A 20,046-nucleotide genomic window follows, 5' to 3' on the forward strand; every position below is an offset into this window, starting at 1 on the left:
ATTGTGATTTATTTTTACTTGTTTAATAATGAACAAGTATAGTATTTTCGTTAAAGTTACTTTTTAAATTTGTGCTTAATTTTTTTTCTAATCTAAATGATGTTTTATGTTGTTTACTTTTCAGGAATTACCCAACTCTGTCTTCCTGGTGATGGAGGTAGGTAGTATACAAGTTTCTGCTTAATTTATTTCAGTTCCTTTTGATTAATATGCACTTTAAAATTGAGAGTATATAATTGTTTGAAATTTTGAATTAATAAAGTTGATTCAGTGATTTAGATTTCACTTTATAAGGAAAATAGTCTTAAATTTTTTTTATTCTAAGGTTTTTCAGACTAGACTTACATACAAATGAATTTTTAATTAAAGTTAACTGATAATGGATTGAATTAATCTTGAACTGGTGTCCTTATTTTAATTACTTTTTCTTTTATATATCAGTATTGCAATGGTGGAGACCTGGCAGATTATTTGCAAGGTAATTTTTGTGTGTGTCAGTGTTCAATAAAGATGTACTCTAATCTGTTTAACCTGAGAGTTACTTCTGAAATGCTATCTCTGTTTTCTGCACTTATATATAGAAATAGTCAATAAATATTTGTGTATTTGCTTAACACATTGTGGACGGATCATGATAATTCTCGCTTCATATTACACAGTGTTTTACAAAGTATCATATTTAAAAAGATATTAGCTTGTAAGAACATGTAATAAATAACTTCAAAGCGCAGTGGGTATCTACAGACAGTCCTTGGGTTATGTTGGACTCGACGTACGTCGTTTCGTGGTTACGTCGCCATCTCCCATTTATTTATAAGAAAATAAAAAGTTCCGTCATTTCGACGTATGTACATATGTGCTTTATGTTTTTTATTACTTATTTACCACAAGTAAAGGTCAGGAATTATCTTTCAAATTTTTTTTACTGTTTCACTTCATTACTGCTGTGTATGTGCTCCATGTGAGTGATGTAGGTGCTTATGTAGGTGGGTTCCGACTCATGGTGAAAATCGCGTTATGTCACGCCGTAGGAACGGATCTCCAACGTGACCCGAGGACCTACTGTAATTTTAAAGCGTGCCTTTAACATTAATGTAAAACGTTTTTTGTACTTGTTCAGTAGAAACTTATCTGGCCACTGGGTAAAGCTAGCAATAAAACTACTGGTCCACAGTGTGTTAATTATAGTCACTTTGCTGACTCACTGTAGTCTGTTCTCATACTGTGCTCGGCTATCGCTGCTTCCTTTGTGTATGCCTCCCTTCGCCGCGTTGGAGAGGTGGGTCCTCTTCCCCAGAGAGAAAGAAATCAAATAGATTTCTCTTCCTCAGGGGTTGCCATCAGTGAACCTGGCGCCCCTGGCGTTTCTTTCATAATGAAAATAAAATTGTAATGGGAGAATGAATCCAAGAATATGTTGATTAATGTGAATGTTTTATGTAAATTAAAAAATGTTATAAGGGAATAAAAGTAACATTGACAATATTTTGTGGCACAGAGATAAGATTTTAGTATTAGATCGTTTTTGAAATTCTGTGTCCAAAATGTGTACATATAGGATAAGCATTCAGGTCAAATTGTGTCTCTCAAAAGTATTTAAAAAATATATTTTTATTGATTTCAGAGAGAAAGAGAAAGGGAGAGAGAAATAGAAACATCAGTGATGAGAGAGAATCATTGATTGGCTGCCTCCTGCATGCCCCCCACTGGGGTTTGAGCCCACAACCCACCCTGACCGGGAATAGAACTGTAACCTCCTGGTTCATAGGTCGATGCTCAACCACTTGAGACACACTGGCTGGGCAAAAGTTTTTTGTTGTTTTTTTTAAATGATATTAGCGGAGGTAAGCATCTACTTGATTATCCCTCAAAGATGCAAGAGAAATATGCAAAAATATTGTGAAAGGCTCATAATTCAACCCATAAATAGATCATGGGAACTGATGGTAAAAACACGAAGACATTGATAGTATGGACAGTATACAAAAGAGAAGCAATGTATTAAAGATGTTCAGTTTCACCTAGTAAACAGGGAATGCAGTTTAAAGTGAGATTGGCTCTGGCTGGTATCTCAGTGGTTATAGAGTGTCATCCTGTGCACCGAAGAGGTCATGCGTTTGATTCCCAGTCAACGGCATGTACTTTAGCTGCAGGTTTGGGGAGTGTGTGGGAGGCAACCAATTGATGTGTCTCTCACATCAATGTTTCTCTTTCTCTCTCTCCTCTCTCCCCCTCCTCCTCTCCCTCCCTCCACCCCGCCTTCTTTCCTCCATCCCTTCTGTTTTCTCTAAAAATCAATGGAAAAAATATCCTCAGGTGAGGAATAACAACAACAAAACTTAAAATACTGGTGAAATTCAAAAGCTGTGTAGAGAATAATATAAAGAACACTGGTGCCCTGGCCAGTTTGGCTCGGTGGATAGAGCATTGGTCTGAAGGGTCCCAGGTTTGATTCCTGTCAAGGGCACATGCCTGGGTTTTGGGCTCGATCCCCAGTGGGAGGCATGTAGGAGGCAGCCGATCAATGATTCTCTCTCATCAAGATGTTTCTATCTCCCTCTCCCTCTCCCTCTCCCTTCCTCTCTGAAATCAATGAAAAAAAAAAAAAAAAAAAAAGAGCACTGGTATCCCCCACCCCCACAATTAAAGAAAAATTATAAATACAGGTGAGGCTCTGAAACTCCTTCTGTAGCCCATTCCTGCCTTCCCCTTTAGAGACAACCATTACCTTGAATTTGGTAGTTTATTACACATGTGTTTTTGTATTGTTCCCAACTCAGAGTCTCTTTTTAAAAAATAGTAAATTTGGTTAAAATTTTTTTAAAATGTCATTCACCAGTAGAAAGCAGTGAGACAGGAACTTTTATTCACTACTGGTGGGAAGGAGTGGAAGCTGGAAGACTCAGTCTCAGTCTTGAGTTCCTTGGCATTCTTAGTGATGTAGATAAAAGCACCTTTCTCTGGGGTAAGAACGAGTGGCAGCTTGTCAGTTCAGAGCCCTCATTAGAACATTAATTTCCTTCATTAACAAAAGTTTTATTCACTCATATAGGTGCTTGTATTGGTGTAGCAGGTTTAAGTTAGCTTCGACAGTGCTGTGTCTGTGATATGAACTCTGTGTTTGATGTTGCAGAGCCATAGTGTTAGAAAGGAGACCGAAGCGTGAAGAGCTTATTTGGTCATGGGAGTCAGACAGGCCAGCAGGTTGGCAGCACTCTCACTGTTCACGTTACTCATTGTGTCTGATCTTAGTCAAGTTATTTAACCTCTCCCTGCCCTGTTTGCCCCAGTTCTAGGTACTTCCGCCATAATCAGCTTTTCCATAGACATCTTTGCTGCGAGCATTTTTCCCACAAACATTTTTGCCAAATAGATAATTGCCTGTAGGCAATTTTGCAATGAAAAAGGTAAACACATGAAAAATAAAAGGCACCTTTAAAAGTTTATAATGAAACATGAAAAAATGAATAACAAAATAAAAAATCCTATTGTGAAATATGAAATAATTATATGCATTTAAAATGTGTGTAGAGCTTTCCGCGCTACCCAGGGAGGGCTCCATACGGCGTTGTTCTCGGTTCCCACGTAACTTAAAGGGAAACTTTTCACAATGTCCGGAGCCCTTGATGTCCTGCAAATGAAGGAGGAGGATGTCCTCAAATTCCTTGCAGCAGGAACCCACTTAGGTGGCACCAACCTTGACTTCCAAATGGAACAGTACATCTACAAAAGGAAAAGCGATGGCATCTACATCATCAATCTGAAGAGGACCTGGGAGAAGCTTCTGCTGGCAGCTCGGGCCATTGTTGCCATCGAAAACCCAGCTGACGTCAGTGTCATATCGTCCAGGACACTGGCCCGCGAGCTGTGCTGAAGTTTGCTGCTGTCCCTGGAGCCACTCCTATTGCCGGCCGCTTCACTCCCGGAACCTGCACCACCCAGATCCAGGCAGCCTTCCGGGAGCCAAGACTTCTGGTGGTTACTGACCCAGGGCTGACCACCAGCCTCTCACAGAGGCGTCTTATGTTAACCTGCCCACCATTGCTCTGTGTAACACAGACTCTCCTCTGCGCTATGTGGACATTGCCATCCCTTGCAACAACAAGGGGGCTCACTCAGTGGGTCTGATGTGGTGGATGCTGGCCCGGGAAGTACTACGCATGCGTGGCACCATCTCCCGTGAACACCCGTGGGAAGTCATGCCTGATCTATACTTCTACAGAGATCCTGAAGAGATTGAAAAGGAAGAGCAGGCCGCTGCTGAAAAGGCTGTGACCAAGGAGGAGTTTCAGGGTGAATGGACTGCTCCTGCTCCTGAGTTCACTGCTGCTCAGCCTGAGGTCGCAGACTGGTCTGAAGGCGTGCAGGTGCCCTCTGTACCCATTCAGCAGTTTCCTACCGACTGGAGTGCTCAGCCTGCCACTGAAGACTGGTCTGCAGCCCCCACTGCTCAGGCTACCGAATGGGTAGCAACAACCACTGAGTGGTCCGAAGCTGTTCTTCCACAAATTCTTCACAGAACGGAAATAAGGTTGATGGAAAATAAACAGTTTCTAAAAAAAAAAAAAAATTAAAAAAAAATGTGTGTAGATTCATGGCAATACTGTGTAAATAACTGATTTTATTTTGTGGATTGTAACAAGCACTTGTCTTTATTCTGTGGGAAACATGGGCTCAACCATATTCCCCCAAAGAAGGCCCACACCCTCTGTCTCCCAATGTACTGTATTTTAAAATAGGAAACTGACTGTTGGGGCAAATCATCATCATCTGAAAGAAATGCTAATATTTTAAGACCCTACCACATCTACTTGGTACTATATAGGTCATTATGAGGGCTGGCTGTGGTTTATATATAATACGAAAATGGGAGTAATAGCGAGAATTTCATCAATAGAGCAATGAAACCAAACAGTAACAACAACAAAAAAACCCAAACTTTCAACTGGTTATTTTACCTTTTTTACAGCAAAATTGCCTTATAGCCAGTTAGTTTTGCAGCCAAAATGCTTGTGACAAATACATACTGCAAAGACGCTATGGCTGAAAATACCTGCCACAGTCTTTGTCTTTTCAAAACACTTGAAAAGACTTACAGCCCGGCCAGTGTGGCTCCGTGGTTGAGCATTGACCCATGAACCAGGAGGTCACGGTTTGATTCACGGTCAGGACACATGCCCAGGTTTCCTCCAGGTTTCCAGCTCAATCCCTGGTAGGGGGCATGCAGGAGGCAGCCAATCAATGATTTTCTCTCATCATTGATGTTTCTGTCTCTCCCTTTTCCCTTCCTCTCTGTAAAATCAATTACAAACATTTTAAAAAGAGAAAAGACATAATATAAATTTTGTTCTAAAAAAATTGTCTAGCCCTTGGTTGTAGGCTCCTCCCTGGTCCAGGCCCTGGTCGGGGCTTGTGCAGGGGGCAGCCAATCGATGTGTCTCTCTTACATCAGTGTTTCTGTCTGTCTTTCCCTCTCCCACTCTCCCTAAAAATCAATGGAAAAATATCCTCAGGTGAGGATTAACAATAAAGAAAGAAAGAAAGAAAGAAAGAAAGAAAGAAAGAAAGAAAGAAAGAAAGAAAGAAAGAAAGAAAGAAAGAAAGAAAGAAAGAAAACCATAAAAATAATAAAAAAGTTGTCTAGACTGATACTGTCCATTATGGTAGCCACATGGGGCTGTCGAGTTCTTGAAACGTGCCTAGTCTGAGTTGAGATGTGCTATACAGATGTATACAATTGATATATATTTTTACGAAGTAATTTCCTTATAAGTCTAGTACCCACCTGGCATCACACATAGTCATTAGAATAGTGTTGACTACATTCCCTGTGCTGTGCTTTATATCCCCATGACTGTTTTGTAACTGCTGATTTGTACTTCTTCATCGCTCACCTCTTTCAGTCCCCCATCCTCTCCCCTCTGGCAACCCTCAGTTTGTTACTGTATCTATGAGGGTTTTTTTTCCTATTTTGTTTATTTATTTTGTTCTTTAGATTCCACATATAAGTGAAATAATATGGTATTTGTTTTTCTCTGACTTATTTCATTTAGCATAATACCCTCTAGGTCCGTCCATGTTGTTGTAAGTGGTAAGATTTTGTTCTTTTTTATGGCCAAGTTATATTCCATCATATATATGTACCACCGATTTTTTATCCCGTCATCTATTGATGACCACTAGGTTTTCATATATTGGCTATTGTAAATAACCCTACTACAAACATAGGGGTACATACTATCTTTTCAAATTAATGTTTTGGATTTCTGCAGAAAAATACCCAGAAATGGAATTGCAAGGGACTTTCATAATGTTTTCCATAGTGACTGCACCAATCTTCATTTCCACCAACAGTGCACAAAGGTTCCTTTTTGTCCACATCCTCGACAATATTTGTTGTTTGTTGATTTATTGATGATAGCCATTCTGACAGGTATGAGGTGATAACGCATTCTGAATTAATTTGTATTTTTCTTTTTAAAAAATATATTTTTATTGATTTCAGATAGGAAGGAAGAGGGAGAGAGAGATAGAAACATTAGTGATGAGAGAGAATCATTGATCGGCTGCCTCCTGCATGCCCCACACTGGGGATCGAGCCCAGAACCTTAGCATGTGCCCTGACAGGGAATCGAACTGTAACCTCAACCACTGGTTCATAGGTCGACACTCAACCACTGAGCCATGCCTGACTGGGTATTAATTTGTATTTTTCTGATGATTAGTGAAGTTAAGCATCTTTTCATATGTCTGTTAGCCATCTTTTTATATGTCTAAATGGATTTTGTATATGTGTGTGTGTTAAGTTATAAGAGTTTCTTATCTGTTTGGGATATTAATCCCTTACGGCAGTGATGGGCAACCTTTTGAGCTTGGTGTGTCAAACTTTGCCAAAAAACTGAGCATAACTCGGGTAGTGTGTCACTTTGAGGAAAAAACACTATTTCGCAAATGTTTCATCCTCGGCATGCGGCCGCCTCAGCGGCCGCGTGTCATCAGAAATGGCTACGCGTGTCAGTGCTGACACGCGTGTCATAGGTTCGCCATCACTGCCTTACAGGATGTATTATTGGTGACTATTTCTCCCAATTAGTATGTTGTCCTTTGGTTTTGTTAATGGTTTTTTAAAAACACTTAAAAAAACACCTTTATTGTTCAAAGTATTAAATATGTCTCCTTTTCCCCCCATTAAGCCCCTCCAGCCTGCCCATGCTCTCTGCCCCCCAGGCTTTCACCACCTAATTGTCCGTGTCCATGGGTTATGCATATATATATATATATATATATATATATATATATATATATATATATATGTATGTATACACACACACACACACACACACACACACACACACACACCCCAGGTCTTTGGTTGATTACCTCCCACCCACCCACCCTGCCCTGCCTTCTCTCTGAGATTCTGCTTTCTGTTCCATGCCTCCATGTCTCTGGATGCACTCCGTTCATCAGTTTATTTTGTTAATTAGATTCCACATATGAGTGCGATCATGTGATACTTGTCTTACTATGACTGACTTATTTCACTTAGCATGATACTCTCCAGGTCCCTCCATGCTGTCTCAAAGGGTAAGAGATCCTTCTTTTTTATTGCTGCATAGTATTCCATTGTGTAGATGTACCACAGCTTTTTATCCACTCATCTACTAATGGGCACTTGGCTGTTTCCAGATCTTAGCTATTATAAATTGTGCTGCTATGAACATAGGAATGCATACATTCTTTCTGATTGATGTTTTGGGTTTCTTAGGATATATTCCTAGAAGTGGGGTCACTGGGTCAAATGGCAGTTTCTTATTTAATTTTTTGAGGAAGCTCCATACTGTTTTCCATAATGACTGCACCAGTCTGCATTCCCACCAGCAGTGCACGAGGGTTCCCTTTTCTCCACATCCTCGCCAGCACTTGTCATTTGTTGATGGTAGCCATTCTGACAGGTGTGAGGTGAATCTCGTTGTTTTAATTTGCATCTCTCTGATGATCAGTGACTTTGAGCATTTTTTCATTTGTCTCTTGGCCATCTGTGTGTCCACCTTGGAGAAGGGTCTTTTTAGGTCCTTTGCCCATTTTGTAATTGGACTGTTTGACTTCCTTTTGTTAAGTTATATGAGTTCCTTATATATATTGGATATTAACCCTTTATCAGATGTATTATTGCCAAACATGTTCTCCCTTTTCATTTTGTTGATGGTTTCTTTTGCTGTGCAGAAGCTTTATATTTTGATGTAGTCCAGTTGTTTATTTTCTCCTTAGTTTCCTTTGCTCTTGGAGATGTATCTCTCAGACATGCTACGAGAGATGTCTGAGATTTTGCTGCCTATGGTTTCTTCTAGGATTTTTATGGTTTCCCGACTTACATTTAAGTCTTTCATCTACTTTGAGTTTATTCTTGTGTCTGGTGTTAAGTTGGTGGTCTAGTTTCATTTTTTCCATGTATCTGTCCAATTTTCCCAACATCATTTTTTGAAGAGACTGTCTTGACTCCATTGTATGCTCCTGCGTCCTTTGTTAAATATTAATTGAGCATAATGGTTTGGGTCAATTTTTGGGGTCTCTGTTCTGTTCCATTGATCTGTTCTTGTGCCAGTACCAGGCTATTTTGGTTACGGAGCTTTGTAGTATAACTTGATATCTGGTATTGTGATTCCTCCAACTTTGTTCTTCTTTCTCAAGATTGCTGCAGCTGCTCGGGGTCTTTTTTGATTCCATATAAATTTTTGGAGTATTTGTTCTAAATCTGTGAAATATGCTGTTGGTATTTTAATAGGGATTGCATTGAATCTATATATTGCTTTGGGTAGTATGTACATTTTAACTTGTTTATTCTTTCACTTGTTTATATCTCCTTCTGTCTCTTTTTTCAACATCCTGTAGTTTTCCGAGTACAAGTATTTTACCTCCTTGGTTAAGTTTATTCCTAGTATCTTAATTTTTTTGTTGTAATGGTAAATGGGATTGCTTGTTTAGTTTCTCTTTCTGAGTATTCATTATTGGTGTATAAAAAAGCCATCCTGCCACATGGCCAAATTCATTTATTAAAATCTAGTAGTATTTTGGTGGAGTCTTTAGGGTTTTCTATGTACAATATCACGTCATCAGAGAAAAATGAGAGTTTTACTTCCTCCTTTCCAATTTGGATGCCTTTTATTTCTTCTTCTTGTCTGATTGCTGTGGCTAGGGCTTCCAGTACTATCTATATATATATAAAGAGCCAGGATCCGTAACATCCAACATGACCAAAGGGATGACCAAACACCAGGCTGCACACACATCAGGCTCGGGTGGGCAGGGACTGGCAAGCGGGCTGAACTGCTGACCTCTTGGAGAGAGAGAGAGAGAGGCAGGGCTGATCAGCAGCTGCCATGGGTGCTGGTGAGGCCTGGAGAGAGCAGCAGGGTCTGATCCGCAGCCTCTTTGGCAGCTGTTGATCAGCCCTTGCCTCTATCTCTCTCTCTCTCTGGGACTCGCTAGCAGCTGCACCTCTCTCTCTCTCTCTCTCTCTCTCTCTCTCTCTCTCTCTCTGAGAGGTCAGCAGTTCACCCTGCTGGCTGCTGATCATCCCCGCCTCTCTGATCAGGCCCGGAGATAGGCCCAGAGATGCTGTCTGGCATAGAAACTGACCAATCAGAACCAAATCTGGGTGAACTGCAAGGAGCCAATGGCTGCCTAGGAGGTAGAGCTGTTGATGCTGACTGGCATAGAAACTGACTAATCTGGGTGAACTGTGAAGGCAGAACCTAAGGTGGGGGCTGAGGAGGGGTTTTAAGAGCAACAGCTGTTTGGTGTAAGGTGTAAGAAAGCAGTTCAATTTTTAAAAAAAATATATTTTATTGATTTTTTACAGAGAGGAAGGGAGAAGGATAGAGAGTTAGAAACATCAATGAGAGAGAAACATCGATTAGCTGCCTCCTGCACATCCCCCGCTAGGGATGTGCCCGCAACCAAGGCACATGCCCTTGACCGGAATAGAACCTGGGACCCCTCAGTCCGCAGGCTGATGCTCTATCCACTGAGCCAAACCAGTCAGGCCAGTTCAATTTTTTAATGACCGGTTTGGCAGTATAGTGTATATGGCTGGCTATCAGTCCAGATATAGGGATTATGTATTTTTGCCTGCCAAGAGCATCTCCTCCTGCTGAAAAAGGCCCCCCCCCTCGCCCCCATTTAAGCAATCCTATCCTATATAACCTATATATATTGATAAAGGGTAATATGCTAATTAGACTGGGTCGACCAGCCATCTTCTGGACGTCTGATTTTCTTCCGGACAAAGCCATGGTAGTGGGGGCCGAGTCAGAGGCCATTAGGGGAGATCAGGCCAGCAGGGGAGGGCAGTTGGGGGCGAGATCAGGCCGGCAGGGGAGGGCCATTGGGGACAAGATCAGGCCGGCAGGGGAGAGCTGTTGGGGGCGAGATTAGGCTGGCAGGGGAGGGCAGTTGGGGGCGAGATCAGGCCTGCAGGGGAGGGCAGTTGGGAGGGAGATCAGGCTGGCAGGGGAAGGCAGTTAGGGGCAATCAGAAAGGCAGAGGCAGTTAAGGGTGAGATCAGGTTGACAGGGGAGAGCAGTAAGGGGTGAGATCAGGCCGGCAGGGAGGGCAGTTAGGGGCGATAAGGCAAGCAGGCAGAGGCAGTTAGGGATGATCCGGCAGGCAGGCAGGTGAGCGGTTAGGAATCCGCGGTTACAGATTGCGAGCTGGCAGTCGCAGGGATCGGGTCTAAACTGGCAGTTGGACATCCCCCAAGGGGTCACTGATTTAGGAGGGTGCAGGCTGGGCTGAGGGACAACCCTCCCCCCACCCGTGCATGAATTTCATGCACCGGACCACTAGTGTTGAATAAGAGTGGTGAAAGTGGACATTCCTGTCTTGTTCCTGTTCTTAGGGGACATGCTTTTAGTTTTTGCCCATTGGGAATGATGTTGGCTGTAGGTTTGTCATGTATGGCCTTTGTCATGTTGAGATATGCTCCCTCTATTCCCACTTTGCTGAGAGTTTTAATAAAAAATGGATGTTGGATTTTGTCAAATGCTTTTTCTGCGTCTATTGATATGATCATGTGATTTTTGTCTTTCAATTTGTTTATGTGATGTATCAGGTTTATTGATTTGCAAATATTGTACCAGCCTTGCATCCCTGGAATAAATACCAGTTGGTCATAGTGTATGATCTCTTTAATATATTGCTGGATCTGATTTGCTAATATTTTGTTGAGGATTTTCACATCTGTGTTCATCAGGGATATTGGCTTGTAATTCTCTTTCTTTGTAGTGTCTTTATCTGGTTTTGGAATTAGGATAATGTTGGTCTCATTAAGAGAACTTGGAAGTATTCCTTCCTCTTGAATTTTTTTTTGAACAATTTGAGTAGTACATGTGTTCGTTCTTCCTTGAATGTTTGGTAAAACTCCCCTATGAAACTATCTGGACCCGGGCTTTTGTTTGCTGGGAGTTTTTTTCATTATTGCTTCTATTTCATCAGTTATTGGCCTATTCAGGTTTTCTGATTCCTCCTGATTCAGTTTTGGGAGATTGTATTTTTCTAGGAATTTGTCCATTTCATCCACATTGTCCAGCTTGTTGGCATATAGATGTTCATAGTATTTTCTTACAATCCTCTGTATTTCTGTGGTGTCAGTGTTTACTTTTCCGCTTTTGTTACTGATTTTATTTATTTGGGTCCTCTCTCTCTTTGTTTCTTGATGAGTCTGTCACGGTTCATCAATCTTGTTTATCCTTTCAAAGAACCAGCTTTTGGTTTCATTAATTTTTTTGTATTGTTATTTTAGTCTCTATCTCATTTATTTATGCTCTAACCTTTATTATTTTTTCCTTCTATTTACTCTGAGCTTTTCTTCTTCTCTCTTTTTTTAAAAAAAATATTTTTATTGATTTCAGAGAGAAAGGGAGAGGAAGAGACAGACAGAAACATCAATGATGATAGGGAATCATTGATCAGCTGCCTCCTGCATGCCCCCTACTGGGGACCGAGTCCACAACCCAGGCATGTGCCCTTGACCTGAATTGAACCAGGGACCCCTCAATCCATAGGCCGATGCTCTATCCACTGAGCCAAACTAGCTAGGGCTCCTGTTGTTCTCTTTCTAGTTCTTTAAGTTGTTAGGATTAAATAGTTTATTATTAATTTTTCTTGTTTTTTGAGGTAGGCCTGTAGTGCTATGAACTTCCCTCTCAGGACTGCTTTTGCTGTGTCCCAGAGATTTTGGGTGGTTGTGTGTTCATTTTCATAGGTTTCCAGGAAGTTTTTTTTTTTTTTCCCCCAGGAAGTTTTTGATTTCTTTCTTGGTCTCATTGGTAACCCATTCATTGTTTAATAACATGCTATTTAGCCTCCATGTGTTTGAATCTTTTTGGGTGTTTTTATTGTAGTTGATTTTTTAAAAATTAATTTTTATTTTTTTGTGAATCCTCACCTGAGGATATTTTTCCATTGATTTTTAGGGAGAGTGGAAAAGAGAGGGAAAGACAGAGAGAAACAAACGTCAATGTGAGCGAAACACATGGATTGGTTGCCTCCTGCACAATCCCTGACCAGGGTCTGAGCCTGGAAGAAGCCTGCAACCAAGGTACATGCCCCTGACCGGAATCAAACCCAGGACCCTTCAGTCCACAGGCCGACACTTTGTCCACTGAGCCAAACCAGCCAGAGCTACTGTAGTTGATTTCTAATTTTTCATTTCTCTGTGATCTGAGAAGATGCTTGATATGATATCAGTTTTCTTGAACTTGTAGAGACTTGTTTTGTGTCTAACATGTGGTCTATCTTTGTGAATGACCCATGAGAAGAATGTATATTCTGCTTTGGGGTGAAATGTTCTATAAATGTCGATTAAATCTATCTGATCCAGTGTGTCCTTAAGAGTCACTGTTTTCTTGTTAATTTTTGTCTGGAAGATCTATCCAATGAAGTCAGCAGTGTTAAAGTCCCCTACTATGGTTGTATTATTGTTAATCCTCTCCCTTAGTACACTAGAAGTTTTTTTCACATATTTAGGTGCACTTATATTGGGTGCATATATGTTTAGTAGGATTATATCCTCTTGTTGGATCAATCCCTTAACCTTTTGCACTCAGATGTCGAGTGTGACTCGACGGTTAGCATCGGTAGCAGCTCGTATGTCGAGCCACACTCGACACGTAGTTTCACCGTGGGGGAAAGGGGAATTTTTGTCTATTTTTCCAGTATCTTTTCTTGTTTTCATTAGCATGAAAGGACAAGTAAAATGTAAATGCCGTCTCAACTGATGCCACCACCTAAGCTTATCTTTTGCATAGGCAGCAATCTTGAGTAGGAGGGTCCAAGGCATGAGTCGTTGCATCATGCCTTTTTGAGCTTGCATCATCTTCCCTTGGTAAAGAACCTTCCTTATCTTTTCGTCTCCTAGGTTTGTTTAGGTTTCTATTAGCATATCACAGATGTTGTCATGACACAGGGTTTAGTTGGATGATTGGTTTGCCCCCTAGCAGTTGCACGTTCTGAGTGAATTTCCCCTCCTCAGGATGGATAAGTTTTCCAAAGACATAGAAAGCAGCGATGATGGTCCTGGGTCCGGGTGAGGCCGTGGGCCCCTGGACCCGGGTGAGCCTGGCCCCGGGTCCGGGTGAGGCCGTGGGCCCCTGGACCCGGGTGAGCCTGGGTCCCGGGTCCGGGTGAGGCCGTGGGCCCCTGGATCCGGGTGAGCCTGGGTCCCGGGTCCGGGTGAGGCCGTGGGCCCCTGGATCCAGGTGAGCCTGGGTCCCGGGTCCGGGTGAGGCCGTGGGCCCCTGGATCCGGGTGAGCCTGGGTCCCGGGTCCGGGTGAGGCCGTGGGCCCCTGGATCCGGGTGAGCCTGGGTCCCGGGTCCCGGTGAGGCCGTGGGCCCCTGGATCCGGGTGAGCCTGGGTCCCGGGTCCGGGTGAGGCCGTGGGCCCCTGGATCCGGGTGAGCCTGGGTCCCGGGTCCGGGTGAGGCCGTGGGCCCCTGGATCCGGGTGAGCCTGGGTCCTGGATCCGGGTGAGCCTGGGTCCCGGGTCCGGGTGAGGCCGTGGGCCCCTGGATCCGGGTGAGCCTGGGTCCCGGGTCCGGGTGAGGCCGTGGGCCCCTGGATCCGGGTGAGCCTGGGTCCCGGGTCCCGGTGAGGCCGTGGGCCCCTGGATCCGGGTGAGCCTGGGTCCCGGGTCCGGGTGAGGCCGTGGGCCCCTGGATCCGGGTGAGCCTGGGTCCCGGGTCCGGGTGAGGCCGTGGGCCCCTGGATCCGGGTGAGCCTGGGTCCTGGATCCGGGTGAGCCTGGGTCCCGGGTCCGGGTGAGGCCGTGGGCCCCTGGATCCGGGTGAGCCTGGGTCCCGGGTCCGGGTGAGGCCGTGGGCCCCTGGATCCGGGTGAGCCTGGCCCCGGGTCCGGGTGAGGCCGTGGGCCCCTGGATCCGGGTGAGCCTGGCCCCCGGGTCCGGGTGAGGCCGTGGGCCCCTGGACCCGGGTGAGCCTGGGCCCCGGGTCCGGGTGAGGCCGTGGGCCCCTGGACCCGGGTGAGCCTGGGCCCCGGGTCCGGGTGAGGCCGTGGGCCCCTGGACCCGGGTGAGCCTGGGCCCCGGGTCCGGGTGAGGCCGTGGGCCCCTGGACCCGGGTGAGCCTGGGCCCCGGGTCCGGGTGAGGCCGTGGGCCCCTGGACCCGGGTGAGCCTGGGCCCCGGGTCCGGGTGAGGCCGTGGGCCCCTGGACCCGGGTGAGCCTGGGCCCCGGGTCCGGGTGAGGCCGTGGGCCCCTGGATCCGGGTGAGGCCACGCGACCCTGGGTCCGGCCGAGACCAAACCAGAGGGAGTCGGACCTGCATTACCACCATTTGTCCACCATCCAGAGCTGAGGGGTCAGTGCCGACATGTACTCATAAGGAACTGGTGGACATTGATATTGGGTCTCAAAAGAACTGTTGGTCCAGAAAGAAACTCACTACAGACTGATTCATTTGCCTGTCAGCATAACTATTATTGCTCGTCGCACATTCAATTCTTATAAGTATATCTCTAGTGACACATGATTTCGCTCATCTAGGGGAAATGATGAACAACATAGACTGATGAACAAGAACAGAACCAGAAACAAGGAGGCATCGATCAGACTATCGGGCCTCAGAGGGTGGATAGGGGAGGGTGGGGGGAGGGGGGAGAGATCAACCAAAGGTCTTGTGTGCATGCATATGAGCCTAACCAATGCTTAAGTTCAACAGAGGGCTGGGGCATCCATGGGGAGGGGTGTGGGATGGGAATGGGGGGATGAGGACAAATATGTGACACCTTAATCAATAAAGAAATTAAAAAAAAAAAAAGAAAGCAGCGATGATGAATTTTACTTTGAAAACGAAGAAAAAAGTGAAAAATGTAATAGTGACGAAAGTGAGTTCTCCGAGGATGCGAGTGGAGATGATGAACAAATCGCTGGTCCTAGTGGAACTACAGAAAGGAAAAAGTCCCTTGCTTTGCCCAAAGATCTGGCTGAAAGTACTGACAGTGACAGTGACATTGAATTCATAAAGGCAAAACGAAGACGCACAATTGTTTATTCGAGTGAGAGTGATGGAGATATAGGTGATATCATTGAGAATTTGGGTATAAGACCCAGTGAAAGTTACGTTTCTAGGGGAAAACAGGGAAAAGAAAAGTGGACATCTATATCTGTGGATGACAAAGAGCCTAGCAGAATCCCTTTCTCCACTGGACAGTTACATGTTGGACCTCAAGTTCCTTCTGGATGTGCCACATCAATAGACTTTTTTCAGTTGTTTTTTACTGAGACGTTGATAAAAAATATAACGGATAAGACAAATGAGTATGCTAGGCATAAAATTAGCCATAAAGAACTATCCCAGCGATCCACTTGGAATAATTGGAAAGATGTGACGATAGAGGAAATGAAGGCTTTTCTTGGTGTAATACTAAATATGGGTGTATTGAATCACCCCAACTTGCAGAGTTATTGGTCCATGGATTTTTAGTCTCATACCAGTTTTCGATCTGTTTTCAAAAGAGAAAGGTTCTTGCAAATATTTTGGATTACACTTGAAAAACGACCAAAAGTCAAGTAAAGATTTGAGAACAAGAACCGAGAAGGTAAACTGCTTCTTGTCATACCTTGAAATGAAATTTAGGGAGAGATTCTGTCCTGGAAGAGAGATTGCTATTGATGAGGCTGTTGTTGGTTTCAAGGGAAAGATACACTTCATCACATATAATCCTAAAAAGCCAACAAAATGGGGTATTCCTTTATATGTCCTCTCAGATTCAAAATGTGGTTACGTACATTCATTTGTCCCTTAGTATGGAGGAATAACATCTGAAACGTTGGTGAGACCTGATGTCCCTTTTACTAGCAAATTAGTTTTAGAGCTTCATGAAAGATTGAAGAACTCAGTATCTGGTTCTCAAGGTTATCATTTCTTCACTGACAGGTATTACACTAGTGTCACTCTTGCAAAGGAATTGTTCAAGGAAAAAACACACTTGACAGGGACAATAATGCCCAATAGGAAAGATAATCCACCTGTTATCAAACATCCAAAGCTAATGAAAGGAGAGATAGTGGCTTTCAGGGATGAAAACGTAATGCTTCTTGCGTGGAAAGACAAGAGGATAGTCACAATGCTCAGTACATGGGACACTTCGGAGACTGAGTCTGTGGAAAGGAGAGTGCGTGGTGGTGGGAAGGAAATAGTTCTCAAACCCAAGGTCGTGACCAACTATACAAAGTTTATGGGGGGTGTTTGATATAGCTGATCACTACACAGGCACATACTGTTTTATGAGGAAGACTCTAAAATGGTGACGTAAATTGTTTTTCTGGGGGCTTGAGGTCAGTGTTGTAAATTCCTATATATTGTACAAAGAATGCCAAAAATGAAAAACCGATAACGCATGTGAAATTTATTAGGAAACTAGTATATGATCTTGTTAGAGAATTCAGAGATGGTACACTAACTTCCAGGGGTAGATTATTATCCACTAACTTAGAGCAACGTTTAGATGGAAAGCTCCATATAATCACACCTCACCCTAACAAAAAACACAAGATTGTGTTGTTTGTTCTAACAGAAAAATCAAAGGAGGAAGAAGAGAGACAATTTATATTTGCGAAACATGTGAGTGTAAACCAGGTCTTCATGTGGGTGAATGTTTCAAAAAATATCACACCATGAAAAATTATAGAGATTAAAATTACTCTTTGAATGAATCAATAATTTGAAATATAAAAAAATCCAAATAAGTTTGTATGAAAAGAAACTCCAGTGTTTTATTCTACTGCCGCGCTTTGTAAAATCTGGGGTATTTAAAAAATTAAATCCCGAGTAGAATAAAGGAATCGAGAAAAAAGTAAGCTAGTGCAAAGGGTTAAGTATTATGTAGTGACCTTTGTTGTCTCTTGTAATGGCCTGCATTTTGAAGTCTATTTTCTCAGATATGAGTATTGCTACCCCAGCTTTTTTTTTTTTTTTTCCATTTGCATGGAAAATTTTTCCATCTCTTCACTCTCATCCTGTGTGAGTCTTTTGTTCTGAGGTGGGTCTCTTGTAGATAGCATAGTTGGGTCAGGTTTTTGTATCCATTCAGCTACCCTATGCCTTTTGAATGGAGCATTTAATCCATTTACATTTAAGGTTATTATTGATAGTGGCCCGGTGCATGAAATTTGTGCATTGGGGGGGGGGGGGGGCGTGTTCCTCAGCCCGGCCTGCACCCTCTCCAATCTGGGACCCCTCGAAGGATGTCCTACTGCTGGTTTACAGGGATCGGGCCTAAACCGGCAGTCGGACATCCCTCTCGCAATCCAGGACTGCTGGTTCCTAACCACTCACCTGCCTTCCTGCCTGCCTGATTGCCCCTAACCCCTCTGCCTACTGGCCTGCTCGCCCCCAACTGCCCCCTGCCACCAGCCTGCTTGCCCCCAAATGCCCCCCCCTTGCCAGCCTGATCATCCCCAACTGCCCCCCCGTGCCAGCCTGCTCACCCCCACCTACCCTCCGCACTGGCCTGCTTGCTCCCAACTGCCCCCCTGCTGGCCTGCTCACTCCAAACTGCCCCTTCCACTGTTCTGATCACCTCCAACTGACCCCCACTGATGGCCTGCTTGCCCCCAACTGGCCCCACTGCTGGTCTGCTTACCCCCAACGGCCATGCCCCCCCACCAGCCTGATCACCCATAACTGCCGTCCCATCCTGGCCTGATCATCCACAACTGCCCTCCCCTCTTGGCCTCTAACTGCCTCTGCCTCGGCCCTACCACCATGGCTTTGTCCAGAAGAACATCCGGAAGGTCTCCTAGTCTAATTAGCATATTACCCTTTTATTAGTGTAGATAGCTAGTTCATTGCCATTTTAATTCTGTATGCCTAGGTTTCTCTATTTATCCTTCTCATTACAGCAGCCCTTTAGCATTTCTTGTAATGCTGTCTTGGTGGTGATGAACTCCTTTAGCCTTTTTTGTTGGGAAGCTCTTTATTTCACCGTCTATTTTGAATGACAGTCTTGCTGGATATAGTAATCTCTGTCTCAGATCCTTGCTTCCCATTACCGAGAGTACTTCCTGCCATTCCCTTCTGGCCTGTAGAGTTTCTGTGAGAAATCAGGTGTCAGCCTTATGGGAGCGCCTTTGTAGGTAGCAGTTTGCTTTTCTCTTGCTGCCTTTAAGATGCTCTCTTTGTCTTTAATTTTTGACATTTTAATTATGATGTGTCTGTACATCGGCCTGTTTGGGTTCTTGCTTGGGACTCTGTGTGCCTCCTGAACTTGTGTGACTTTTTCCTTAATCAGGTTAGGGGAGTTTTCTACTGTTATTTATTCAAACACGTTCTCTATTCCTTTCTCCCTTTCTGCCTCTTCTGGCACACCTGCTATGTGAATATTGTTATGTTTCATGTTGTCCCACAGCTCCCTTAAGCTGTCCTGTTTTTAATTTTTTTTTCTTTTTGGTTCTCTGATTGATCTTTTTCAACCCTGTCTTCTAATTCACAGATCCGATCCTCAGCTTCCTCTAATCTGCTGTGTATTCTTTCCAATGTGTTCTTTATTCATGCTATGTCATTCTTTCTATTTTTGTAGTTACTATATCTTTTCTCATGTTGTTGAGCATCTTTACCATCATTATTCTGAACTCTATATCAGATAAATTTCTTAACTCCATTTTATTTATCTCTTCTGAAGAATTCTCTTGTTCTTTCATTTGGGGGTTGTTTCTTTGTCTTCTCATTTTGGTTGCCTGTTTAGGTTTGTGACTGTGTATTAGGTAGATCTGCTACACCTCTCAATCTTGAGTGCTGGAAAGTGTCAAATGCTGTTTCTGACTAATTAGATTAGGCCCATGGTCGGCAAACTGCGGCTCGCGAGCCACATGTGGCTCTTTGGCCCCTTGAGTGTGGCTCTTCCACAAAATACCACAGCCTGGGCGAGTCTATTTTGAAGAAGTGGCGTTAGAAGAATTTTACGTTTAAAAAATTTGGCTCTCAAAAGAAATTTCAATCGTACTGTTGATATTTGGCTCTGTTGACTAGTGAGTTTGCTGACCGCTGGATTAGGCAAAGCCTCCAGAGACTGCCTCTGCTAGAAGACTTATTGGATTTAGACTTGACTAGCCCACAGGCATTTGTCCACAGGTGTGGTGAGAGTTTTTCCTAACAGGGTGGGGCGATTACTTCATGAGGCCAGCTGCATGCCTCATTTATTGGCCTAGAGGCTAATTATTATCTCAGTCTCTTAATGGGCCTCCATAGGTCCACACCATGGGGTAAGGTGTTTTCCAATGTGGTGGGTCATCTGTCTTCCCCCAGGCAAAACCACCTAGATAGCAATTGTCTTCGTGAGAAAGATGACCTGTGCAGTGGGAGGGAATGACTCAGCACAGGAAACCCGGGTGTCTGCCTTCTGAGCTCTAGCCCCAGAGCCCCCAACCCTGGCTTCTGCTGGCACAGCTCCAGTCCACTCTGCTCTCCCTCTGCTAGAGCCCAATGTGAGTGGCTGCACGGGGAATTTTATGTGTTGGCCCTTTTAAG

The 20,046-nt window shown here is 43.9% G+C and overlaps 1 protein-coding gene and 1 pseudogene across 4 annotated transcripts in view; both read left to right on the forward strand.

Annotated features, from left to right (window-relative positions):
• The window catches only part of ULK2 (unc-51 like autophagy activating kinase 2), a 142,873-nt gene that overhangs the window by 26,263 nt on the left and 96,564 nt on the right, over positions 1–20,046 (forward strand). For all 3 annotated transcript variants that reach the window (XM_079797269.1, XM_079797270.1, XM_079797268.1), the window contains exons 4-5: positions 125–157; positions 442–478. In XM_079797269.1, coding sequence (XP_079653395.1) covers positions 125–157; positions 442–478 — 70 coding nt within the window. The remainder of the gene's footprint in view (positions 1–124; positions 158–441; positions 479–20,046) is intronic.
• LOC307114657 (small ribosomal subunit protein uS2-like) lies at positions 3,532–7,288 on the forward strand (annotated as a pseudogene). Its single transcript has one exon. The product of its transcript is annotated as a small ribosomal subunit protein uS2-like (transcript).

This window comes from Cnephaeus nilssonii, assembly GCF_951640355.1.
Source record: "Cnephaeus nilssonii genome assembly, chromosome: 19".
Classification (NCBI taxonomy): Eukaryota; Metazoa; Chordata; class Mammalia; order Chiroptera; family Vespertilionidae; genus Cnephaeus; species Cnephaeus nilssonii.